This window comes from Pristis pectinata, chromosome 32, assembly GCF_009764475.1.
Source record: "Pristis pectinata isolate sPriPec2 chromosome 32, sPriPec2.1.pri, whole genome shotgun sequence".
Taxonomy (NCBI): Eukaryota; Metazoa; Chordata; class Chondrichthyes; order Rhinopristiformes; family Pristidae; genus Pristis; species Pristis pectinata.
This window is the reverse complement of record NC_067436.1, coordinates 19,047,067-19,073,734: the sequence shown is the minus strand read 5'-3', so window position 1 is coordinate 19,073,734 and position 26,668 is coordinate 19,047,067. Positions and strand designations below refer to the sequence as shown.

The following is a 26,668-nucleotide window of genomic DNA, read 5'->3' as shown; positions in this document are numbered from 1 at the left end:
CCGTACCAAGCCGTGACACATCCAGATAGGATGCTTTCTATGGTGCGTTGATAAAACTTGGTTAGGGTCAAAGGGGATTTGCCAAATTTCTTTGGTGGGGTGGGGGGGGGGGGGCGGTGGTGGTGCGGAGAGAGGAACAGAGGGGGCAGGGGTTACCTGAGACTGGAGAATTCAGTGTTCACGCTGTCAAGTTGCAGACTACTCGGGTGGAATGAGGCAGATCAGCCATGACTGTGTTGAGTGGTGGGGGAGGCTTGAGTGATTCCTCCTGCTCCTGTTGTATGGTCTAAATAGGAAGAAAATTTGTATTTTATCAGCACCTTTCTCGCCCTCAGATAGAAGGGTTCTTCCAGCTGACGAATTCCCTCCAGTATAACCACTTGTTCCGTTGGTCTGTGCAACAGCCAGTCCTCACGGGCAGCATGTGGCATAACTTGTTCTGGTAAATAACATAGGAAACAGAAGCTGGAGGCTACACTGGCCCTCAGTCCTTCAGTAAGATCATGGATCATTTTCCTGCCGATTCCCCTGGTGTGCTGAATTTGGATCACAGCCCTGTACGTACTCAACTGAATGTTGCACAGGAGAATTCCAGAAGTTTATTGTACCCTAAAGAAACTTCTTCACAGTCATAAATGTATGACTCCTTTTCCTGGGATTTTGCCTTCGTTCTGGATTCTAGCCAGAGGAAGCAGCATCTCTGTTGACTGTCCCCTTCAATCTCTTAAACTTCAATGAAACCACCACCCCTGGGTGTTGACTAATCCAAAATTTTTCACAGGAAGCGTGCAGCAAGGCAAGTAGATCCAAAATTCCCCACACAGCTCCCACTATGCTCCTGTTTTAGATGGACTTTATTACTTTTGCCCTGCAGCCCTTTTGCAATAAAGACCAACTTTACATTTCCATTATAAATTGTTTGCTGTTCATTCATGATAACTTTTGGAATCTCATTAAACTCTGCTCAGCTCCCCAGTGTTTACAAGTTCCCTGCCTTCCATTTGGCCCACATTATGTTCCATTTGTCACCATCTTGTCCATTCAATCTGGCTAAAAACACTTTGCAGATTCTAGTGGTCCTTCGTTCACTTTCCCTGCTGCCGTGTGATCTCATCCAGATACACTGTCACTTCATCTAACCTGTGAATATTACGTAGAACAGAACAGGCCCTTCGGCCCACAATGTTGTGCCGGCATAGCTAATCCCTCCTACCTACAGAATGCCCATATCCCTCTATTTTCCTCTCATTCATGTGCCCATCCAAGTCCCTCTTAAAAGCCCCCAGTGAATTTGCCTCCATCACCCTATCAGGCAACGCATTCCAGGCATCCACCACTCTGAGTAAAAAACGTACCCCTGACGTCTGTTCTGAACCTACCCCCTCTCACATTAAATGCATGCCCTCTGGTAGATCACTCAATAATGGGGAAAAAGATATTGCTTGTCCACCCTATCTGTGCCCCTCGTAATTTTATACACTTCCAACAGATCTCCCCTCAGCCTCTGCCGCTCCAGGGAAAAGAGCCCAAGTTTGTCCAGCATCGCCTGAAAGCACATGCCCTCTAATCGAGGCAGCATCCTCATAAACCTCCTCTGCACCCTCTCTAAAGCCTCAACATCCATCCTATAGTGAGGTGACCAGAATTGCACGCAGTTCTGATCCCTGTGGCAGCCCACTGCTCACAGCCCACCAAGCTGAAAACGACACACCTATTGCCATTGTTTTTTGTCCACTTTGCCACACACAATCATTTACTATCAGCACCTTATGATGTGAAATTTGTTATTCTGCTTACAGCAGTAGAGAGTGCAAAGACACGCAATCTCTAAATTACAAAAATAAATAAATAGTGCCCAAAAAAAAAAGGAACAATGAGTTAGTGTTCATAGGTTCATGGACTGTTCAGAAATGTTAGGGATTTGGGGCACAAAATGAGAGGCTTTGAGATGCAGTATTGAAGTTGGTGACTAATACAGAGACAGTTTCTAACACGTGTTTTAGTTACTAAGAATGAAAAGGAAGTGGTGTGGAGAACAAAACCAAGGTGGGCTGTGGGCTTGCTGATGTTTTAATTTCACTGAGTTTAGGAAGGGTAACAGCTGCCTGGAAATGAAGTCAGCAGATTCCTTGTACTGGACCCTGGCCTCATTAATTCAGGGATCACTTTGGACGCTCCTTTTCACCTGCAAGGGAATCTGCTGCTTCTGAACGTAGCCAACCGCAGCTTGACCTTTTTGCAAGGTAGGGCCACTGGTCCTGTTACAGCCGTACTTCTAAGCTTGTTTCTGTAGGCAGCAGAGGTGACGGTAAGTGACTTCCTTGGGTCTGTTTCAGCACAGTCCTGGCACACTCCAAAAAGCTGGCATTGACAGAGGTTCTGATTTTCTAATTAAAGACATGATCTAACCTGCCCCTCTTAGATTGAAATTTAAAATAAAACTCCTGTCCCTTTCACTGAAAAGGGAAATGATTCACCCAGTGCTCATTTCAACTTTTGGGTTGTATGAGCAAAATAATGGATTCACTGTCCCATTAGATATATTTGGTGTGTTTGCCTTATAATAGTAATAATGGTTCAAAAAAAATCATCAGCTTTGCAAAAGATTGAGTTAAGATGAGGACATTGTAAGATGCAAATGTGACCTCTCACCACAGTGGAACTGCAAAAATATTGTCAGTTATTCTTTAAAGATTTATTTAGGGAGAAATTTCTGTGATCTGAACTCCTGTGTTTTTATATCATTGTGAAGGTCAGTTAGTCAGAAGCCTGCTGACCCCATTGATTAAAGAAAAACACCAAAGGTATTTTGTTTGCAGTTCAAAGTTTATGTAACTTTAATAAGGTTATCTACTTTCATTAAAATTCTGTGCAAGTTTGCATTATGTGCAGGGAACAGCTTCTTCCCTTCTGCCATCAAACTTCTGAGCAGTCCGTGAACACTTCCTTGTTATTCCTTTTTTTTGCACTATTTATTTATTTTGCAACTCAGGAATTTTGTCTTTGCACTGTACTGCTGCCACAAAACAACAAATTTCACATCATATAATTCAGTGATAAGTCTGATTCTGATTAATGTCATGTGGTGAGCATCCAGATTGCCAACGCAAAGGGTCCATTCACTAACCACTGTTCTGCAATCCCCATTTTACCAGACCCTCCACTTGCCTCATTATCCTTTCCTGCGTCCACTTCAATCTCTCCTGCCTAACTCTCTCAGATCCTCCTTGTCACTCACTCTTCCCCTTTCTCTGTATCTTACAACTTGGGTTATCTCCAGCTATTCCCTTCTCTGCTGAAAGATTGTCGAGCCAAAGAGGTGATCCCCTTTCTCTTTTCACAGACACGGCCAGACCTGCTGCTCATTTTCTGCGTTTCTATCAGAATTCCAGCTCAGCAGTTTCTTGCTTTTGTTTTGTTCTTCAGCTTCTTGAGCCTCTCTGTGTTACTTCTGTAAGCAGTTGGCAGCCGATGCAGTTCCCCTGCTCTGCACAGAGAATTATCCCTTTCACGCGGCCTGCCCCAGATCTGTCTCTCTGTCTCTTCAGCCAAGTATCTGCGCAAATGTTTTGTACTCTGGACTTCCAAATTGCAAAACTTAGAGAATCAGTGCAAGATCAGGCCCTTCGGCCCACATTATCCATGCTGACCATCCTGATGCAGGGTTTCGACCTGAAACGTCGACAATTCCTTTCCTCCCACAGATGCTGCTCAACCTGCTGAGTTCCTGCAGATTGTTTGTTGCCCCAGATTCCAGCATCTGCAGTCTCGGGTGTCTCCAAATTACCCAACTAGACTCCATCAGTCCTGATGAAGGGTCTCGGCCCAAATTGTGGACTGTTCATCTCCCTCCACAGATGCTGCCTGATCTGTTGAGTTGCTCCAGCAGTGTGTGTTGCTCCAGATTTCCAGCATCTGCCGTGTCTCTTGTGTCCCAATCCAAACAGATTCCATTTTCCAACATACAGCCTGTAACCTTCTCTGCCATGGAGATTAACTGTTGGGAGAGGATCTGCCTCCAGCACCTCTCCAGCATTGCTGTTGATTTCAGCTGAACTTTTCAACCAACTGAATCATTACCCACAGTAAGTAAAGCAGGGTTCCTCCTCCTCAAAGTCCTGGTCTGTAGACTGCAGTCTTCCAGTTGAACTTGGCATTGCCTGAATTTTGGGATACATGAGTCAACTTGGCATGGAACAGCAAACTAAAATTTAATTCCAGCTTTTTATCGAAAATATTCCTTCACATTCCTTCTCAGCAGAAGCCCTCTCCTCTCCCTGTGTTCTCTCTGTTGCTATTGAGATGTGTTGATCTGAACTTCCTTCTGTCCCCGTATTCCATGCTGGTCCAACTCTGCACCTCCCTTGGATCTTCTCCTTTGATTAAGAGGCTTTTTAACATTCTAGTTCTGGCTTATAACTGACCATCTTACCTTGCACTCTTCGACCCCATCCAAGGAGAGGGGTTTGACCGACAAGAGTTTGCTCAACTTAAGCTTTCAAAGCAATTGAGTGGCTAACTTGACATCTGGGTGTGTGGCCAGAGCCACTGAGTGCCGTTGTCCTGGGTAGAACCACCCAGTGAGAGAGAAAGAAGCCTCGAGCTCTTTGACCTGAGGCTCATCCTGGTCCCATTGACGTTCACTCAACAGAGCAGTGACACCCGTTTGTGGTTAAGTGGGTGAAAATCTCCACTTTCACAGACAATATTCTGGGATGTACTGAGCGAGTTATTGAGTAACTTTTAGGGCAGGAACTATCTTTGAATTCTGAAGTTGTTGAACTTAAAACTTACAAACAAATCGCTATTCAGAGTGCACTGCAGATAACATTGACTGCGGGCATGTTGTTGCAAGCTTTCATTTTTCACAGACTTCCTCTAAACTTATTCACCATGGATTTCCCTAGTGATTGTGTATTGCCTAAGCACGGCACAGAAGCTAAATTTGCAGCAGCCGTTAATCCTAGAGCCTTTCAATGGTGTGGGGAAGCATGGGTCACGTTGAGCTGTGCTGAGGGGCCTCTTGAGGGTGACCAAGGTCTTTGGTTTGCTTAGCCAATAAACCTTAGAAGGCAGCAGGAAAATTGTCACATTAGCTCCACATCCTCAGGAGGCGGTGGTTGCTGGATCCTGGCTCGGTGAGCTGGGCAGGGAGATCATTTCTCCACAGGATGTGGGCATTGGTGGTAGGAATGGCATTTATATGCCCTTATTTACCAGCTCTACTGCCCTGGGCCACTGGAGAGTGGAGAGTAAAGAGTCAATAACTGGTGCATCAGACGGCCCAGACTGGATGCTTACTGTAGATTTCTCTGCTTTAGGGCATTTGGAAGCCACCTGGGTTTTTACAACAACTGGCATTTCAGAGTCACCATCACTGGCACAGCTGGTAGGAGCCAGTGCCTCCCAGCTCCGGGTTCAGTCCTGACCTCGGCTGCTGTGTGTGTGGAGATTGCATGTTCTCCCTGTAACCCTGATGGTTCCCCCCCCACCCCCAGGGGCTCAGGCTTCCTCCCTCATCCCAAGGACATGCAGGTCAGTGGGATAACTGGCTGCTGTAAATTGCCCCTGTGTCTAGGTGTGAGGGGTAGAATCTGAGGGGAGTTGATGGGAATGTGGGGAGAATAAAAACTGGGATTAATGCAGGGTCAATATAACAGGGTAGCATGGACTCAATGGGCTGAAGGTCCTTTTTCCATGCTGTCTCTCTGTGACTCTGTCACTGAGACTGACTTTATTCCAGTTATATTTGATAGTTAAATTTAAATTCCCAGCTATGCTGATGGGATCCAAAGGACTTGTGTCCGTGGGCCAGGCCTTGGGGAGGGTTGTCACTGGACCGTAGCCAAAGAGAGGAAGCTTCTGGCTGCTTGCGAATGCAGGAAACCAATTTGTTTCACATAAGGCACTGCCTGAGACTGAAAACTTCGCTAACAATTGTCTCAGCTTCCCTACAATAACCTGGTTGTGACACAAAGCAGCAGCTCGTGTCTGCAACAACACATCCATCAGGGGTCTGCACAGTCAAAAGGAAGAGGAAGTTGTGGCCTGTCAAGTTTGACCTTCTATAAATTGCAGCACATTGTCAGTTTATAAACCTCCCTCCTCTCCACCAAAGCAAAAGGCAACAATTCATGTAGTGTCAGCTCAAAGCCGCACACAATAGACCATCAGGTTATGAGGTAACTGACCAGGAGTCCCTGTTTCTGTCACTTCAACTTGTTTTGCTTCAGGTGTTGAGCCCACCCCTTTGTGAAGTTAGTGCTAGAGTCCCCTTCCCCTCGGGCAGTGAGTTCTAGGTCACCCCCACCCCATGCCACAGAATTTTCCTCCTTTCTCTTTGGGATCTTTTCCCAATTGCATTCAATCCATGTCCTCTGCTTAACCCTTCTGCCAATGAGAAGAGACTGTAGATGCTGGAAATCTGGAGCAACACACGAAGGGGAGGGAGGAGTCCAACAGGTCAGGCAGCATCTGCGGAAGGAAATGGGACCCAGTCCTGATGAAGGGTCTTGACCCAAAATGTCAACTGTCCTTTCCCTCCTAGATACTGCCTGACCCACTGCATTTCTCAACTCCTTTGTGTGTTGCCAATGGGAAGAGTTTCTCTATGTTTAGAACCTTCATGTTGTTGGACCCCTCTATCAACATGGTTGTGATACAAAGCAGTCTCTGCTCTACACTCTCCGGTGAAGTCCCTCATCCTGGACACTGGAACCTTCCCTGCATCCTCTCTCAGGCCTTCCATCCTTCCTGCAGAGCTGACCTGACCTGTTGTGGCTGAACCAGTGTTTTTTTTTGATGTCCAGCATAATATTCCTTATGTATTCTTCACCTCGGTTCTCAGTCAAGGGAAGAATTGAACAGGATGGGTCACCAGTGTGGAACTTGCCAGGAACCAATCGTGGACACGGTTGCTAAGGACAAGTATGTGGTTTGTCTAACTCGATGGCTGCTCGTGGTCTCTGCTCTTCACACTTGTTCTCGGTGGCTCCTGTTTCGGTGTCAATGTGGTCAGCTCCTCAAAATACCCTCCTTTCACCCCTACACTTTGTCGAAATCTCATCAACGCCATCTCTGGTTCACTCCATCAACCTTGCTACCAGCAACACTCAGTGACCGGGAGCCTCCTGTCCCGTTTGGGAATCATCTTAATGCCTTTGGCCGACGGAGCTCGGCGTCATCGGAAGTGAGCTTCACAGCTGTGCACCTTCCCCTCACGTCACACACTGATCTAAAATTGGAATCGTGCAAAGTTGCAGAAACCCCAGGTGTGAAATCAAGAGCTACGCCAAAGACAAAATTCCTCGCAGTCGGACAGGGTAAGTCGCCTTGAGCACAGTCTTCTGTTTATTTGGCTATTTTAATATCTGGTCTTTTTTTGACTTATTTATTATTTGGAGGTTTGGGCAGGGCCAGCATCTATTGCACATCCCGAAGGTGGTGGCTTTTCCGAAACATCTACCGGAGCAATTCCGGTGCCAGATCTTGTCATGAGGAGGTTTTTAATAATGCTTATTAACTGAACTTAAATCCACAGCTGCTTCAACGGGATTGAGCGTGGAAATTCTGGGGTACCGGTCTGGTAATGACTGCCCTATCAGCTCCATCTCCATGACCACTGCCCACACCAGCTCTTGCCTCCCACCCCCACCTCCACCCTCAGCCAGTCCCACAGTGAAGCAACGTGATTGGTGCTGCCACTGTCCAGTCGTGTGGGGGTGGGTGAGGGGGAGGATCAAACAAAAATCCTGCAGATGCTGGAACTCTGAAACAAAACCAGAGGCTGCTGGAAACACCCATCAGGTCAGGCGGCGCCTGGGGAGAGAGAAACAGGGTTCACGTTCAAAGTAGTAGGTTGGATCTCTCCCCACCGACGCTGCCTGCCCTGCTGAGTGTTTCCAGCAGTCTCTCTCTCCCTGTCCCCAGTCGGGGGGGGGGGGGTGGTCTCATTCGCCACCCCCACTTTTCACCAAAGTCACACAACTGACAAGAGCGTGAGCACTTGGCGCAGACTTGTGCATCCGGATCACAACAATGTCAACCACAGAATAAAACCTACTTCTTTCAAACCCTTAAATGGACCCGCTGATCAATTGGTGCGAGTGTTGATTGCGAGCCTGGTGCAGGACCCCAGAGTTTGAGGCGCTCCTCCCCCCCGGGGCAGGGTGTGTGCGGCGGCTGCCCGTGTGGGACAGGGTCCGGCACGGCGAGGGTTAAGCGGCAGCGCGGGGAGGGTTTGGATCTTCACACTTCGTCGAAGCGAGAGGAAGGAAACCCGGGAGCGGGGCGCGATGTCAAAGCCCGCGGCACGGAGCTGAGAGCAGAGCCGCCCGGGGGGAGGCTGCCGGCGGGGGGAGTCCGGGAGTGTGAGGGGTGGGGAGGGGAGTCCGGGAGTGTGAGGGGTGGGGGGGGAGTCCGGGAGTGTGAGGGGTGGGGGGGGGAGTCCGGGAGTGTGAGGGGTGGGGGGGGGGAGTCCGGGAGTGTGAGGGGTGGGGGGGGGAGTCCGGGAGTGTGAGGGGTGGGGGGGGGGAGTCCGGGAGTGTGAGGGGGGGGGGAGTCCGGGAGTGAGGGGAGGGGCGGGGAGTGTGAGGGGGGAGGAGGCGCCGCGTCCGGTGGCAATTCCAACAGACTTCAGCGGACGAATCGCTTGGGCTTTTCTTGCCCTCCCCAGAGGAGGAAATAAATTCACCGGCTCAGTCCCGGAGCGGAGGAGGAGGAGGAGGAGGAGGTCCGGGGTCGCTGGTGGCCCAACAGACGGTGAGTCCCGGCACCGGCGCCGCTCCGACCTCGCTGCCCGGTTCACCGGTCCCTCCCGCGGGCGGGGAGACGGACGCCGCCCCGGGGCCGGGCTTCTGACGCCGGGGTTCCGTCCCGGGACGTTCGGGGAGCGGGGCGTTTGTTCGTTGGGCAGGGCTGAGGGGCGAACGGGGACTGGGCTGGCATCGGCTCGGTGGGCCGAATGGTCGGCTGCCGTGTCGTCAGGGAAGGTGGGAATGTTCCCGGTGGGTCCCAGGTTTCGTCCGGACGTTGAGAGTCGGACTGAGGTTTGGCCGCACGGTTCTGGGGGGGGGGGGGGTCCGGGTTCCGCAGACACCCCCCCTCCCCCCCCCTCCCCACGGGCTGGGTTCGGGTTACGGAACAGCTCTCTCCCCTTCCGGTCCCGCGGCTGTGAAACCGGCGTGTTCCCGGGGTCGGGGTCTGACGTCCCCCTCACTTCCCCCCAACCCCCCAACCCCCATCCCCCCAACCCTCACTTCCCCCAACCCCCCAACCCTCACTTCCCCCAACCCCCCAACCCTCACTTCCCCCAACCCCCCAACCCTCACTTCCCCCCACCCCCAACCCTCACTTCCCCCCAACCCTCACTTCCCCCCAACCCTCACTTCCCCCCAACCCTCACTTCCCCCCAACCCTCACTTCCCCCTACCTCCCTACAACGGAAGGCAGTAGAGGCCCAGACAGTGACTAAGAAGGATTTTTGGGAAAGGCATCCAGGGGTTGCAGGGAGAGAGGGGGTTCTGATCAGCCAGGATCTACTGAATGGAGGAACAGGATTGAAGGGCTGAGTGGCCTCCTCCTGTTTCTCTCTCCATGAATCCCCCAGCATTGTATTTCCGACCTTAACTCCTCACTGTGGGAAAGGGATATTCCTTGTTTCATTTCTCCGTGTCCTCGTATCCTGAGCCACTCACCAATGGGAACAGTTTGTCTCAGTCTACTACCCCCTCCCCCCTCCCCGCCCCCCCCCCCCCCACCCCCTGGTCTTGCTCAGACCTTCTCACAACCTCCTCTGTTCCAGCTGCCCTGGTCTATCCCAGAACTGGAATCATTGTATGTGCAGGTTCGGGCCCCCTCAAACCTTCTCTGCCAGTCACTGCTGATCAGATTGTTGCCTCGACTCTGCATCCTCGCCTCCCGATGCTGACCTTTTACCCCTTGCTTATTGTCTCTTTCTGCTTCTGCCTGAAAAGACTCTGCTTCCACTGCACTTTGAGGAAGGGAATAGCAATGACTCAGCACCCCCAGAGAGAGAGAAACATTCTCATCACTGTGTCAAATGTGCATCCCAGATTCCACAAGGAAACACCTTCTCCACCGCCAACCGCTCGAGACCCTTCAGAATTCAACCAAGTCCCCTCTCACTCTTCTAAACAGCAGTGGATACAAGCCCAGCTTGTCCAACCTTTCCTCATAAGACAACCTGCCCATTCCAGGTATCAGTGCAGGCAACCTTCCTTGAACTGCCTCCAAAGCATTTACCTCCTCCATTGAATAAAGAGACCGATACTGTACTCCAGACGTGGCCTCACAAGTGTCCTGCAGAACTGAAGCATCACCTCCCTACCTTTGTACTCCATTCCCCTACAATAAACAACAACATTCTGTTTGCTCCCCCATCATTCACTGCACCTGAACACCGGCCTTTTGTGTATCACGCACCAGGTCAGGACACCCAGATCCCTCTGCGTCCTCTCCACATCTTCTCCAAGGTCTTCAATTCTTCCTAAAGCCTATCACACTGTACAAATCCCCATGCTCCAGTTGGAGCTGAACAAGTATTTTTTTGAAGGTTCATCATTGTCTTTTTTGCTCTTGCATACCATGCCACTATTTATAAACCCATGATGCTTTTATAACCACTTTCTCAACCTGCCCTGAACTATGCACAAACACCCCCCCCCCCCCTCAGTTCATGTTCCCCGTTACGTCTGTGCTCTCCGGTAAATGTGCCTCCAACCTGCGTACAGCAAGCACAAACAGCAAAGCGATGGTGACCTGATCATTTGCATTTTAGTGACTCAGGAAGTATAAATAGTGGACAAATTCCCCTGCATCTTGAAAGTAGTCCCTGTCCACTCGAGAGAGCAGATGGGGCTTCAGTGTAATGTTATCTGTAAGATGCACTCCTAGCGCAGACCTGGAGAGAGGCATCTGGATTCTTGTGTTTGTTGGTCTGGAGTGGGACTTGAACCCACAGCCTTTGGACTCATCGACAATACTTGATCACAACTCACTGAGCCACTTATTACAGGCTTCACATTGGGTTGTGAGTAAGCTAAGAGTATAAATTTGGGTATATCATAAGAGGGCTTATTGTATTACATCAGGCAGTAGTGCATTGTACAATGTGGGTCGTAAACCTGGTCCTTGTAATGTTTTGATGTATTTTGCATACTCATTAATTCTTTTGACCAAAATTGAAATTAGTTGTCGTGGGTGAACATTTTGTCAGATGAAGGATCTTATTTCTGGATAGATTAAGATAAGAAATTTCAGCTCATTTCCTGGACGGTCAGGAGGGAATGCAACTCTGACAGAGGTGCCACCTCTTGGAAGATGCTTTAAACCAATATCCCTGCAGCCAAGTAAGGGGTTAAGATGCCAGGGCATTAATGAGGAGCAGGGGACTTCTTCCAGTGACGGAAAGCATTGATAAGTCCCCCTGCAGCACCTAAACCAGGTATCAGTTATTTATTTGCGTGCTGATGGCTGGGTCTGTGCAGTGGCCAGGTGGTTGAGTTTAATGTACTTGACAACTGAAATATGCCATTGGCTGTGTGCACGGTGAATTGTGCTGGTGATAAGAAAAGTGTTCTAGTAATGTCATTATTTTGTCTCATGTGCAACCCCATTGATTACAAGTTCAACTGACCAGACTGATGAGAGTTTAGTTGCACATTCATCCAACAGAAGGCACCTCTGGCAGTGTGGCACTCTGTGGGAGTGCCAGACGTTTATGGACCTGTCTGAAACAGTTTCTGTCTCTGACTTGGGCACACTACCACTTGAAGCAGGCTGATGTTCACTGAGAAAGTTGTGACCTGTCACTGCCCTGTCTCCCGTAACCTGGAAATACTGAACTTGTTCCGTTTTAAGGCTTAAACTGACACCTTCATTCTGCTCTAAGAGAAACCATCTCAACCTTCCTGGCCGCTGTCCTGCCTGTGAAACATTGTCAGTGTTCTACTGAGCACAGACATTATGGAAACATGCAGGCAATGCAAAGGATTGACCCTTGCTCAGAGCGACTGCTGTCTGCTTCTCCCTGGAGTCCATCCCACTCATTAAGTTTATAGACAGTGGATCAAAGACTCGTTAAAGTGTTGGCACAGAAATGAGTTGATTTGGTCCATTGTGTCCACGTCAGCTGAGGCTAGAATTGTTCAGATTAATCCCACTTGCCATGGCTGGGTCTGTAGCCCTGCGAGTGACGTGGCGCTTCGAGAGCCCCTCCAACTACGATTTCAATATGGGGAGGGTTTCTCCCTCCACCCTTCCTCCCAGGCAGTGAGTTCTAGACTCCACCACCCTAAAAACTCTAAAAACATGTTTCCTCATCTCCCCTCTGATCTGCTTTTCAGTCACTCCATGCCCTTCGGTTATTGAGCTCCCTGCAAAGGGAAATGGCTCCTTCCTCTTTACCTGGCCTGAACTTTCATGAACACTGAGGAAACATCTCCCTTCAGTCTCCTCTGCAAACAAAGAGAACAGACCAAACTGTTCACAACTGAACTAGATCTGGCCTAGAGCTGAGTCTCACAAGCAAGAGCTGCCCCTGTCATTTCTCCCTGCACCTCTGTAGGGTTGCTCTCAGCTGCTCTCCGTCTCTCCTGTGACTCTGCTGTCCTGCTTCACCTGCTGCCTTGAATGTTCCCTGCTCCCTCAGAACCTACTCTGGAGCCGGGCACAGGCTGTGGGTTTGGTCTCCAGTGGAGCTGGTGCAGGCTGCGTGGACTGACATTGAGCCAGGTCTGAATCCCACCCCAGCTCTGACCTACCTCCCCTTTGGTTTAACCAGCATCACCAAGACGGGCCGGGTTTTAACCGGTTCCTTTGCCTCCAGACAGGGAAATTGTTGAAATCACACAACAGTCAATGTCTGGGCATCACTGAGGGAGGGGCAGTGCTGAGGGAGGGTCACACTGTGGGGGGGGCATTGCTGAGGGAGGGTCACACTGTGGGAGGGGCAGTGCTGAGGGAGCGCCATACTGAGGGAGTGCTGCACTGTGGGAGGGGAATCACCCTGATTGAAAACATTAGTTGGTCACCATATTGTAGCTGTTTATGGGAGCTTGCTGTGTACAAACTGGCTGCTATATTTCAAGGTGTACTTCATCCTGGGGTTGTGAAGGACACAACAGATACTTAAATCTTCCTTGCCACATCTCTCAGCCTTGCTGGCACATGGCTCTCAGGCCCCTGCTTCTCTGTCACTTGCTCCTTCAGAATTTCAGACTTCTAAGTTGTTGGATGGTGGGCCCTGCTGGTGAAGCTGTACTCAACGCCTGTCCCCAACTGCCCCAGGGTGGCTGAGCCACTTTGCAGGGTGGTACAGGGCCAACCATCTGGGTGGGACTGGAGTTACCCACAGGCCAGATCGGGGATGGGCTGCAGACTCCCTCCTTTGACGGACATCAATGAACGGGTTTTGGGTTTTTCAGTAATCCAGTAATTTGCCACCATGACTGAGCAGAGCTTTTTGTTTCTGATTCTTTTCCATCAGCTTAATTTGTGGGATCTGAATTGGACTGGTCACTGGTTCAGTATCACTGACTAAGTGGTTCTGTGCATGTAACAGTGTGTTAATCGTAAAAATTGGGATGTGAAAATTGTTGAGTTGACTAGAATTGTAAAGATCCTTCTCTTTTGAATCGTTAGTGATCAGTCATTGCACTCCTGTGTCCTGCTGGTGTTCCAGTCAGCAGGTGAGCCCTAACCCCACTCACACCCCCAACCCCACAATATTCACCTCACTGGGTCAGGGCATTCCCTGGGAAATGTTTAGACGGGGCCCTCAGAATGCTGTGTGTTTGCAATTTCAGATTCAGTTGGTTTTTAATCTAAATGTGAAATGTATTATTTTTGATTTGCGGGTCAACCTCAACACTTCCCCATCCTAACAGTTACCTTATCCACTGTGACTTCCTCTACTGGCATTCTGCTGGCCTCTTGCCAAACTGTTCCAGTACAATTTACAACATTAGCATCTCCCCAATTTGCCCAGGTATGTCCTGTTCACAACAAACAGGATAAGTCCAACTGGGCTAAGACTACCCAAACAGACAACTCTCAAATCATCATCACAGTGATGGAGCTGTCAGCAACAGTGCTATCAAGTAGCAGTTACTCACCCACTGATGTCCAGTGTCAACTCCGGACCTCATCCTAGACGTGGTCCAAACACAACAGAGCTGAATTCCGGAGGGGAGGGGGGAGTGACTGCATTGATATGAAGGCAGCATTTGACCAAGTGTGGCATCATGGAGCCCTGGTCAACCTGAACTCAATGGGCATCAAAGGGAAAACACTCCAGTGTGGAGTCAGACAGAGGAAGATGGTTGTGGTTGTTGGAGGTCAGTCACCCCAGCCCGAGCCGTCACTGCAGGAGTTCCTCAGGCAGTGTCCTGGGCCCAGCCACCTTCAGCTGCTTCATCAGTGACCTCCCTTCTGTTGTAAGGTCAGAAGTGGGGATGTTCACTGATGACTGCACAATGATCAATTCCTCAGCAAATGAGGCAGCCCATGCCTGTGTGCAGCCAGACCCAGACAACATTCAAGCCCAAGTGGCAACGACCATCTCCAACAGGAGAGAATTTAACCACGTCCCCTTGACAATCAATGGCATTCGTCACGACGTCCCCCACTATTAACATCTTGAGGGCCGTCATTGACCAGAAACTCAACTGCACCAGCCACATAAATCCCGTGGCTACCAGAGCAGGTCAGGGGCTGGGGATCCTGCGGTGAGGGACTCACCGACTGACACCCAAGGCCCTTTCACTCTCTCCAAGGCATGACTCAAGAGTGTGATGGAATACTCTGCACTTGCCTGGATCAGTCCACTGCCAATGATTTAAATGCTCCACACCCTCTTGGTCAAAGTAGTCCACGTGATTGGCACCCTAAACATTCCCTCCCTCCACCACTGGCTCACAGTGGCTGCAGTGTGCACTGTCTGCAAGGTGTCCCGCAGTTACTCACCCAGGCTACTCTGAACGCACTTCCCTAACCTGCAGCCTGACCTCCATGTCACATGCTGTCCTGAGTTACAACTGCATGGTTGGGCCCTTCAACGTCACTGGGACTAAATCCTGGAACTCCCTCCCCAACAGCGGTTCAAGGAGGTGGATCATACTCACCTTCTTGAGGGCAATTAGGGATGGGAAACAAATGCTGGCCTTGCCAGTGAAGACAAGATGCTGAAAGAACCACTCCCCCGGCCCCATTTACTGACACCCTCCCCTCACTGAAATAGTACTGGAACCCAATCCTCCCCAGTTACCATTGAAGGTCTCCTGTGCTAACCCAATTGTCCTTCACTGTGGCATTGGACCCCTCGTCAGCTCAGCAGGCAGTGTGGGTTGGGGGGTGGGTTGCACCTGGGCTGGGCATAGGAGTCGGCACCAGCCAGAGTCAACAACAGACCGATGGTCTGATCAGAGAGTGGGTCTTCCATCCTCGACCCAAGAAGGAGGGGGGGGGGCGCGATTCAGGTGCTGGGAGCAGCTTGGCTGTTTCACTTTGTAAAAAGTGAAGCACCCTCCAGCTCGGTTTATCACAGCACTCGGTCTGTGCACAGCAAGATCCCACAACCACCCCAGCAAAGCCATCAGATCATCTGCTTTTCCCACTATCCTGCTGGTGTTCTCCACATTCCCAACACTTCACTCTCCATTTCCCTCCCCTTCCCCCGCCTCCCGACCTTCCCTCTCCCTTCCCGTTCTGGTGCCCTTCCTACAATTACCCCTCATCACTGTTTCAGTAATGGAAGATAGAAGAAGCTTTAATCTGGCAACACTTTATCATATCTTGCATGTTTGCAAGTGTGAATTTGCGTGCTGCTCGTTCAGGACAGTTTGCACGCTTGACTGTTTCCACGCACTTGAAAGATTGCATTTGATCAGAGTGTCATGCCCGTGTCTATTTTACTTTATATGTTATTAGAACCGGCAGACGTTTGAGATAAAACCAGTTTTAACATTCAGAGGGGGAAGGAGTAGCACACTCCCTCTCCCTGATTCGCTTGGGATGGAGTAACTTGTAATCCGTTCTGACAACTGCTCCTGTGTAGGAAGAATTCTGTTGTTTTGTTCTTCCCGCCCAGTCAACAGTCGGTTTCTTGAGCAACTAATGGGCAGTGTTCTTTGCAATATTACAGTTTGTGTCAAAAATAAAACACTGGAAATACTCAGCAGGTCAGAGAAACACAGTTAACGTTTCAGGTCGAAGACCGTCAGAACCGGGAAGGACAACTGCAAGTTTTAACGAGTTTTTCTCTTCTCCCCAACTCTGAATCTCTCCCCACAGATGCGGCCTGACCTGCTGAGTGTTTCCAGCATTTCTGATTTATTTACGCTGCCAGCATCCATGGCTTTTACAATTTTCCATGGTGGTTTGCACCGCTGACACAGGATGCGGGCGCACCTTCACCCACTGGCGGGGACCTGGGGCATGTGCGCAACGTCTGTCTGCATCTGGAGCGCTTCTCCAGCCTCTGGGATCATTGCTGTGGTCTGGGTTGGTGCAAAACCCAGGGAATAACAACAGGCGCCTGCAAATTCCTGGGGATTCCCCCCACTGATGTCACTGGGTTCCCTCCTGGGACTGAGGACAAGGGTTTGACTGACAGCCGGGAGGGCGAGTCGTGATTGGGTGGCACGACTTCCCTCCCCTTTCTGTGAGTGGCTGCGGGCCTGGGGGACGGGCCAATGGCAGGAGGGGGCGGGAGGAGGATGGTGGCGGGCGGAGGCCGGGTCCCGGGGGGAGCGAACATGGCCCTCAGCATTGCCCCTGAGGAGAGCAGTCACTGACGGGCAGACACTCCGGATACCCTCCTCCCCCCTCCCTCGCCAAGCTCAACAATTGGGGTCCAGGGTATCTCAGTGCTGCTGAGATCCTGGTGCCAGTTACAGTTGTTGTTGTCCCCTCCTCCCCTGCTGGAGTAACCCCCCCCCCCCTTACTGCTCTCCTGACTGAGAGCACTCAATCCTTTCCTTGCAGTTTGAGAGGGAGAAACTAAAATCAGATGTATTGACATTACAGTTGTGTAAAGATAACTGCAGAGGCACGAGAGAGGAGCTGGCCAATGTTGATTGGAAGGGGACCCCGGCAGGGATGACGGTAGAGCAGCAACGGCAGGAGTTTCTGGGAGTAATTTGGAAGATGCAGGTTCAGTTCAACCCAAAGAAGAAGCAGCATTCTAGAGAGAGGATGAAGCAACTGTGGCTGACAATGGAAGTCAAAGACAGCATGAAAGCAAAAGAGAGGGCATACAATATTGCAAAAACTAGAGGGAAGTGAGAGGATTGGGAAGCTTTTAAAAAATCAACAGAAGGCAACCAAAACGGCAATAAAGGGAGAATAGATGAAATATGAAGGTAAGCTAGCCCATAATATAAAAGAGGATCCCAAAGGTTTTTTCAAATATATGAAGAGTAAAAGAGAGGCAAGAGTGGACATTGGACGACTGGAAAAGATGCTGGGGAAATAGTAATGGGGAACAAAGAAATAGCGGACGAACTGAATGAGTATTTTGCATCAGTCTTCACTGTGGAAGACACCAGCAACATGCCAGAAATTCGAGAGAGTCGGGTCAGAAGCGAGTGTAGTCGCTATTACTAAGGAGAAGGTGTTTGGGAAGCTGAAAGGTCTGAAAGTGGGTAAGTCACCTGGACCAGATGGACTGCACCCCAGGGTTCTGAAAGAGGTAGCTGAAGAGAATGTGGAGACATTAGTAGTGATCTTTCAAGAATCATGAGAGTCAGGAATAGTTCCAGAGGATGAGAAAATCGCAAATGTCACTGCACTCTCTTAGAGGGGAAGGAGCAAAAGACAGGAAATTATACGGTGGTTATCCTGACTTCAGTGATTGGTAAGATGTTAGAGTCCATTATTAAGGATGAGGTTTTGGGTTACTTGGAAGCATATGATAAATAGGCAGAGGTCAGCATGGTTTCCTTGAGGGGAAATCTTGCCTGACACAGCTGTTGGAATTCCTTGAGAAAGTACCAGGCAGGATAGACAAAGGAGAGTCAGTGGATGTTGTTTACTTGGATTTGCAGAAGGCCTTTGACAAGGGTGCCACACATGAGGCTGCTAAACAGGATAGGAGTCCATGGTGTTACAGGAAAGGTACCAGCATGGATAGAAGATTGGCTGACTGGCAGAAGGCAAAGAGTGGGAATACAGGGGGCCCTCTCCAGTCAGCTGCCAGTGACTAGTGGTGTTCTGCAGGGATCGGTGTTGGGTCCGCTACTTTTCACGTTATATGTTAATGATCTAGATGATGGAATTGATGGCTTTGTGGCCACGTTTGCAGATGATACAAAGATAGGTGGAGGGGCAGGTAGTGTTGAGGAATCAGGGAGTCTGCAGAAGGACTTGGACAGGTTGGGAGAATGGGCAAAGAAGTGGCAGATGGAACACAGCGCAGGGAAGTGTACGGTCATGCACTTTGGTAGAAGAAATAAAGGCGTAGACTATTTTCTAAATGGGGAGCGAATTCAGAAATCGGAGGTGCAAAGGTACTTGGGAGTCCTAGTGCAGGACTCCCTAAAGGTTAACTTGCAGGTTGAGTCAGTAGTAAGGAAGGCAAATGCAATGTTAGCATTCATTTCGAGGGGACTGGAATATAAAAGCAGGGATGTAATGCTGAGGCTTTATAAGACATTGGTCAGACCACATTTGGAGTATTGTGAGCAGTTTTGGGCCCTGTATCTCAGGAAGGATGTGCTGGCATTGGAAAGGGTCCAGAGGAGGTTTATGAGAATGATCCCAGGGATGAAAGGGTTAATATATGAGGAGAGTTTGATGGCTCTGGGGAGATCTCATTGAAGCCTGCCGAATATCGAAAGGCCTGGATAGAGTGGATGTGGAGAGGATGTTTCCATCAGTGGGAGAGGCTAGGACCAGAGGGCACAGCCTCAGAATAGAAGGACGACCCTTCAGAACAATGATGAGGAGGAATTTCTTTAGCCAGAGGGTGGTGAATCTGTGGAATTCATTGCCACAGACGGCTGTGGAGGCCAAATCATTGGGTATATTTAAAGCGGAGGTTGATAGGTTCGTGATTCGTAAGGGAGGAGGTAGGAGAATGGGGTTGAGAGGGAAAAACAAATCAGCCATGATTGAATGGCAGAGCAGACTCAAGGGGCCGAATGGCTTAATCCTGTGTCTTATGATGTTATGAACAGGACAGTAAGGATGGTGTTTTCTGAAGCACCTTCCCCACCCCATGAGTATGTGGGAGCCCCAGCCTGTGACTACATTCAGAAGTGAGGTCGGGAGATTTCTGGATGTTGCAGGAATGAATGGATGTGGGGATAGGGTAGGAGAGCGCTGCTGAGGTTCAAGGTCTCCATCTTGCCTCATGGCATTGTAGGGCACAAGGGGCTGAATGGCCTATTCCTGCTCCTCCTTATTTACTTCTTGTCATTCAGGGTTAATTTCCCTCTTCCCTGCTGAGGCTGCACTCTACCTTCCATCCCACGTACACACAGCCCTCCAGTGCCACCCCTCAGATGTGAGGCTAGTTGGCTATTGACCCATGGGAGGCCTCACAGCCTCACCCAGCTGTACATTCCAGCTTGGGGGGGGGGGGGTGGTGGTGCTGCTGACTTGCAAACCTGTGGCCATACAGTCCAAGTGGATGTCAGCACTGTGGGTGAGTGGGCAAGCAACATGGTTGAAAGTTCATAAAAATATCAATCCAAGCCTCCTGACTATCCCTCCCACTGAGTTACCGGAGGTACTAAAGTTGTCAGGAGTCTCGTTGGAGCTTTCTATAGAGCTGTCTGGACAGAAAGGGCTGCAAGCTCATCGCTAGTTGTAGCAAGTTGTCAAACAGTGCCTCTCAGTTCAATCCTGACCTCCAGCGCTGTCTGTGTGGAGTTTGCATGTTCTCCCTGTGAACGTATGGGTTTCCTCCGGGTGCCCTGGTTTCCTCCCACACCCCAAGGACACGCACATCGGTAGATTAATTGGCTGCTGTAAACTGTCCCTCGTGTGTGGATGAGGGGTAGAATCTGAATGTGGGATTAATGTAGGATTGTTGCAAATGGGTGGTTGATGGGCCAAAGGGGCCTGTTGTGCTGTTTCTATGACAATAAGAAAGAAACTTGCTTGAAAAATGGACATTGCAGAATGGTATTTGAGGGGAGGCAGGTGAAAAATGAGGAGACTGGGAAAAGGAGACAGCAAGAACCTCGGAGTTAGTCAGAGGTTGCGTCTGTGTTATCGCTCATTAGCCCGGTAAATGTGCAATATGTTTCCCCATTGATCTTTCACAGAATCTGCCCACTTGTTCTTAATCTGATTCAACTCATGGTAGTAACAAAGGAAAGATGGTATCTCACATCCTGTGTCTTCGAGCCTGTTAGTGTGAGAGAAACAGTGTCATGAAGGAAGTCCTCAACAAAACATTTGTTTTACCAGCCTGTGGTTACTGTCATAATTAGCACAAGTTTAATTTTATGTCTGGTTCAGTAGGTTTAATATTGCTTGTTTAAATCTGTTAATTCCCATGATAAAACCAAACTTGAGCCAAACGCATCAAACTTATATTTCAATCATAAATAGAAAGTAATTTGGGGAAGAAAAACTGAAAACGCTGGTAATGCTCAGCAGGGCAGGCTGCATCCATGGCAAGAGAAACACAGTCAACGTTTCAGGTTGGAGACCCTTCGTCAGAACTGAAACGGAGACAAAAAGTGAAGCAGTGATTCATTTGCACTTCTTCCGATCTTAGTCACCTCCCAGCTTCATCCGTCATTCCCACTCTCCCCCTGCCTCACCTGCCTATCACCCCCCCGCCACACTTGGATCCACCTATCACCTGCCAGCTCTTGCTCCACCACTTACCCCCCCCCCCCCCCCCCCCATATTTTTATACTGGCTATCCCATCTCCTTCTTTCCAGTCCTGGTGAAGGGTCTCAACCCAAAATGTTGACTGTCCTTTTCCCTCCATAGATACTGCCTGACCTGCTAAGTTCCTCCAGCATTTTGTGTGTTGATCCAGATTCCAGCATCTGTGGTCTCTTACGTTTCCAATGTACTGCATCTGTGTTCACAATGTGGTCTCCTCAATGTCGGGGAATCCAAATGCAGGTTGGGTGAGTGCGGAACATTCGTGTTTAACTGACAGTGGGGACCCTGAACCTCCCGTTGTTGCCACTTTAATTCCTCACCCCTCTCCCACCCTGACCTCTCACTCTGTGGACTCCTGTACTGAGTGACACTCATCGTAAACTTTAGCAGCAGCACCTCATTTTCCATTTGGCAACATTGCAGTCTCCTGGACTCTGTAGGATGCTACAACTTAAGCTAACTTGACATCGAGTCATAGAACTTAAGCACACAGCACAGAAAACAGGCCCTTCGGTCCAACTAGTCCGTGCCGACCAAGTTGCCTACCTGAGCCAGTCCCATTTGCCTGTGTTTGGCCCATATTCCTCTGAACATTTCCTATCCATGTACCTGTCCAATGTCCTTTAAATGTTGTTATTGTACCCACCTCTACCACTTCCGCTGGCAGCTCGTTCCATATACCCACTACATCAACTGTTTATCTGCCTCAATAGATGCTGCCTGACCTGCTGAGTTCTTCCAGTCCCTTATAAATCTTTCCCATCTCTCTTTAAACTTATGCCCTCTAATTTATGTGCCTTCACCTTATCTATTATATTATAAACCTCTATAAGATCACCTCTCAGCCTCCTACGCTCCAGGAAAAAACAGTCCCGGCCTATCCAGCTTCTCCTAAGCCCTTGAGCTTGTCCAACAGGTCTGAGATTCTTGGTCCCTGTGTGGATGAGAGTGGGGGCCGTAGGAAGGATGAACAACCGAACTGTGGCACCGTGGTTCAGGGAGTCATTCAAGAGGGGGGAGAGAGGAGAAATGTAGTTGTAATTGGGGATAGTATAGTCAGGAGAATAGACACAATTCTCTGTTGCAAGGATCGAGAGTCCCGAAGGCTGTTGCCTGCTTGGTGCCCGGGTTCGGGACATCTCACCTGACCTGCAGAGGAATTTGGAGTGGGAGGGGAAAGATCCAGTTGTTGTGGTTCATGAGGATACCAGCGACGTAGGTAGAACATGGAAAGAGGTTCTGCGGAGGGAATTTGAGCAGCTAGGGACTAAATTAAAAAGCAGAACTAAAAAGGTAATAACCTCTGCATCGGTACCTGAACCACGTGCAAATTGGCACAGGGTCAATAAGATCAGAGAGTTAAATGGCTCAAAAGATTGGTGTGGGAGAAGTGGGTCTGAATTTGTGGGACATTGGCACCAGTATTGGGGAAGGAGGGAGCTGTTCCAATGGGATGGGCTCCACCTGAACCATGCTGGGACCAGGGGCCTGGAGAATCGCATAACTAGGGCTGTAGATAGAACTTTAAACTAATTAGTGGTGGGAGGAGGGGGCTGGGTTCAACAGATTGGAAAAGTGTTGATAAAGTACAAGGGAAGGAGAGCGCAGGAGAGGTTACTGAAGACTCCAGAGTAAAGAAAAAGACAAAGTTTAGACAAGGATAAGAATTTAACTTCAGGCAACACAGAGATAAATGTGAGAAGGGTGGTGAATACAGGACTGAAGGTGTTATATTTGAATACACGCAGTGTACGAAATGAGGTAGATGAGCTTATAACGCAGTTAGAAATTGGCAGGAATGACGTGAACATCACAGAGTCGTGGCTGAAGGAAGATCAGAGCTGGGAGCTAAACACCCAAGGATACACATCCTGTTGAAAAGACAGGCAGGTGGGCAGAGGGGGTGGGGTGGCTCTGTTGGTAAAAAAAAATGAAATCAAATCCTTAGCAAGAAGTGACATGGGATCAGAAGGTGTAGGATCCTTGTGGGTAGAGTTAAGAAACTGCAAGGGTAAAAAGACCCTAATGGGAGTTGTATAGAGGCCTCTGAATAGTAGCCAGGATGTGGGTTAAAAATTACAACAGGAGATAGAAAAGGCATGTAAAAAGGGCAATGTTACGGTGGTCATGGGGGATTTCAATATGCAGGTAGACTGGGAAAATCAGGTTGGTACTGGATCCCAAAAGAAGGAATTTGTAGAATGCCTACAAGATGGCTTTTTAGAGCAGCTTGTGGTCGAGCCCACTAGGGAAAAGGCAATTCTGGATTTGGTGTTGTGCAATGAACCAGATTTGATTAAGGAGCTTAAGGTAAAGGAACCCTTAGGAGGCAGTGATCATAATATGATAGAATTCACCCTGCAGTTTGAGAGGGAGAAGCTAAAATCGGCTGTATTGGTATTACAGTTGTGTAAAGGTAACTGCAGAGGCATGAGAGAGGAGCTGGCCAATGTTGATTGGAAGGGGACCCTAGCATGGATGACGGTAGAGCAGTAATGGCAGGAGTTTCTGGGAGTAATTTGAAAGATGCAGGATCAGTTCATCTCAAAGAAGAAGAAACAAAAAAGGAGGATGCGGCAACTGTGGCTGACAGGGGAAGTCAAAGACAGCATAAAAACAAAAAAGAGGGCATACAATATTGCAAAAATTAATGGGAAGCTAGAGGATTGGGCAGCTTATAAAAACCACCAGAAGGCAACTTAAAAAAACAATAAGGGGAGAAAAGATGAAATATTGAAGGTAATCTAGCCAATAATATAAAAGAGGAAACCAGATGTTTTTTCAGATGTATAAAGAGTAAAAAAGAGGCATGAGTGGACATCGGACCACTGGAAAATGACCCAGTGGAGGTAGTAATGGGTAACAATGGTGGAAAAAAGGAATAAATATTTTTCATCAGTCTTCACTGTGGAAGACACCAGCAAAATCCCAGAAACTCGAGGGAGTCGGGGGGCAGAAGTGAGTCTAGTCGCTACTACTAGGGAGAAGGTGCTTGGAAAGCTGAAAGGTCTGAAGGTAGATAAATCACCTGGACTGGATGGACTACACCCCAGGGCTCTGAAAGAGGGAGCTGAAGAGATTGTGGACGGGCAGGTGGTGTTGAGGAAGCAGGGAGTCTGCAGAGGAATTGAATAAGTTGGGAGAATGGACAAGGAAGTGGCAGATGGAATATAGCGCAGGGAAATGTACGGTTGTGAACTTTGGTAGAAGGAATAAAGGCGTAGACTATTTTCTAAACGGGGAGCGAATTCTGAAATCGGAAGTGCAAAGGGACTTGGAAGGTTAACTTGCAGGTTGAATCGGTAGTAAGGAAGGCAAATGCAATGTTAGCATTCATTTCGAGAGGACTGGAATATAAAAGCAAGGATGTAATGCTGAGGCTTTATAAGGCATTGGTCAGACCACATTTGGAGTATTGTGAGCAATTTTGGGCCCTGTATCTAACGAAGGATGTGCTGGCATTGGAGAGGGTCCGGAGGAGATTTATGAGAATGATCCCAAGAATGAAAGGGTTAACATATGAGGAGTGTTTGTTGACGCTGGGTCTGTACTCACTGGAGTTTAGAAGGATGAGGGGGGATCGCATTGAAACCTACCGGACATTGAAAGGCCTGGATAGAGTGGACGTGGAGAGGATGTTTCCATCAGTGGGAGAATCTAAGACCAGAGGGCACAGCCTCAGAATAGAAGGACGTCCCTTTAGAAGAGAAATGAGGAGGAATTTCTTTTGCCAAAGGGCGGTGGATCTGTGGAATTCATTGCCACAGACGGCTGTGGAGACCAAGTCATTGGGTGTATTTAAAGCAGAGGCTGGTAGGTTCTTGATTAGTAAGGGTGTCAAAGGTTACGGGGAGAAGCAGGAGAATGGGGTTGAGAGGGAAAAATAAATCAGCCACGATCGAATGGCAGAGCAGACTCAATGGGCCAAATGGCCTCATTCTGCTCCTATGTCTTATGATGCAAACCCTCTAGTCTCTGTAACACCCTGGTAAATCTTTTCTTGCACCCTTTCCAATTTCTTAATCTGCATCAGTCATGCATCTGCCATATTATCTCAACTTGTCTTCAGATTTTGAAATAACTTGGGAAGATCAGGGGTGATGCCCTTCTGCTGCCTCTTTCTCAGCTCCTCTGGGATCTTCCACAGATGCCTGGTGAGTCAGTGAAGGGTCAAGCTGTGGTCTCTGCACTTTGTCCACATTTACAAGCACACCCTGAAGAAAGTGCACAATTCTGATAACAAAATACACTGCTGATATGGAATTTTATTGATATGAATAAAAAAAATCAATAATTTTTTAAGCAGATTTAAGGGGAAAACATTTAGCTTAAAACAAACCTGTAAAGCTGCAGGTGGGTTGTATGGACAGCAGATCTGAACGTGTGCCTTGAGGGATGACTTTAAAAGTGAGGATTTGCCTCGCCTGGTCCTTGAGCCGCAGGTCAGGCGATGAGATTGTGAGATCACTCCGGGCTATCCCCGGAGACGCCTGTTGGGGTCGGTGTATTTTCACAGTGTTGGAGAATGGAGCAGAAACTGGTTGGAAATGATTTTACATCAAACATGGAACAGTACAGCACAGGAACAGGCCCTTCGGTCCACCATGTTGTGCTGAATTAATGAAACTAGTAATTAAATGCCAAACTAAACTAATCCCTTCTGCCTGCTCAATCTCCACATCCCTCCATTCTCTGCACATTCTTGTGCCCATCTAAGAGCCTCTTAACTTGCCTCCACCACCAACCCAGGCAGCACATTGCCCTCTAGTATTAGACATTACTGGGAAAAATACTGGCTGTGTATCTACGCCTCTCATGGTTTTATAAACTTCTATCAGGTCTCCCCTCAGCCTCTGGCACTCCAGAAAAAACAACCCAAGTTTGTCTGATCTCTCCTCTTAGCATGTGCCCTCTAATTTAGGCAGCATCCTGGTAAACCAAACGGATCTGTGGTTAGATTTTGTGTAAATGGTGGCATTAATTCTAACAATATGTTGATGCAAAAACCCATTGAAGACAACTCCTCACCCAGAATCTCACCTTTGATGTCACTTCATTGCCACAGGGGAGACACTTGAGCTGTGTTACATCTGACCTCAACTCAGTGGTAAACTCAGTGAGCAGGACTGAGGGTGTGCTCCACTGTTGAAAGGCAGCACTGAGGGAACTCCGCGTGATGGGAGGGACGGTGCTGAGGGAACACTGCACAGTGGGAGGGGCAATGCTGGGGGAAGTTCCGTACTGTTGGAGGAGCAGCGGTGAAGGAGGGTTGGAGACGGACAGTACTGATGGAGAGCTGCACTATGGGGGAATGCTGCACTGTTGCAGGGGCAGTACTGCAGGAGGGTTGCACCACCGAAAGGGCCATACTGGTATTGGTTTATTACTGTCTTGCATACTGATCGTACAGGTCAATTCATTACACAGTGCAGTTACATTGAGTTAGTACAGAGTGCATTGATGTAGTACAGGTAAAAACAATAACAGTACAGAGTAAAGTGTCACAGCTACAGAGAAAGTGCAGTGCAATAAGGTGTAAGGTCACAACAAGGTAGATCGTGAGGTCAGAGTCCATCTCATTGTATAAGGGAACCGTTCAATAGTCTTATCACAGCGGGGTAGAAGCTGTCCTCGAGCCTGGTGGTAAGTGCCCTCAGGCTCCTCTATCTTTTACCTGATGCAAGAGGGGAGAAGAGAGAACGAAACAGTGCTGCACTGTCAGAGGAGCACAACAGCCCTCAGTGCTGCGTTGGGATTGAGGGCCGAGAATTTTGTGCTCGGAACTTGGCCTGTGTCCTG

General features: G+C 49.0%; 1 protein-coding gene across 2 annotated transcripts in view; it reads left to right on the top strand.

Moving 5' to 3' along the window:
- The first annotated feature begins 8,586 nt into the window (after positions 1-8,586).
- fes (FES proto-oncogene, tyrosine kinase) overlaps positions 8,587-26,668 on the top strand; it is a 48,702-nt gene continuing 30,620 nt past the window's right edge. The window contains exon 1 of one of the 2 annotated variants that reach the window (XM_052042625.1): positions 8,587-8,760. Coding sequence is in view for 1 of the 2 variants with exons in the window: in XM_052042624.1 (XP_051898584.1) it covers positions 21,052-21,114 (63 nt within the window). In the remaining variant the exon portion in view is untranslated. Of the gene's footprint in view, positions 8,761-20,989; positions 21,115-26,668 lie in introns of those variants that run through there. The other variant, XM_052042624.1, reaches the window with a different exon arrangement.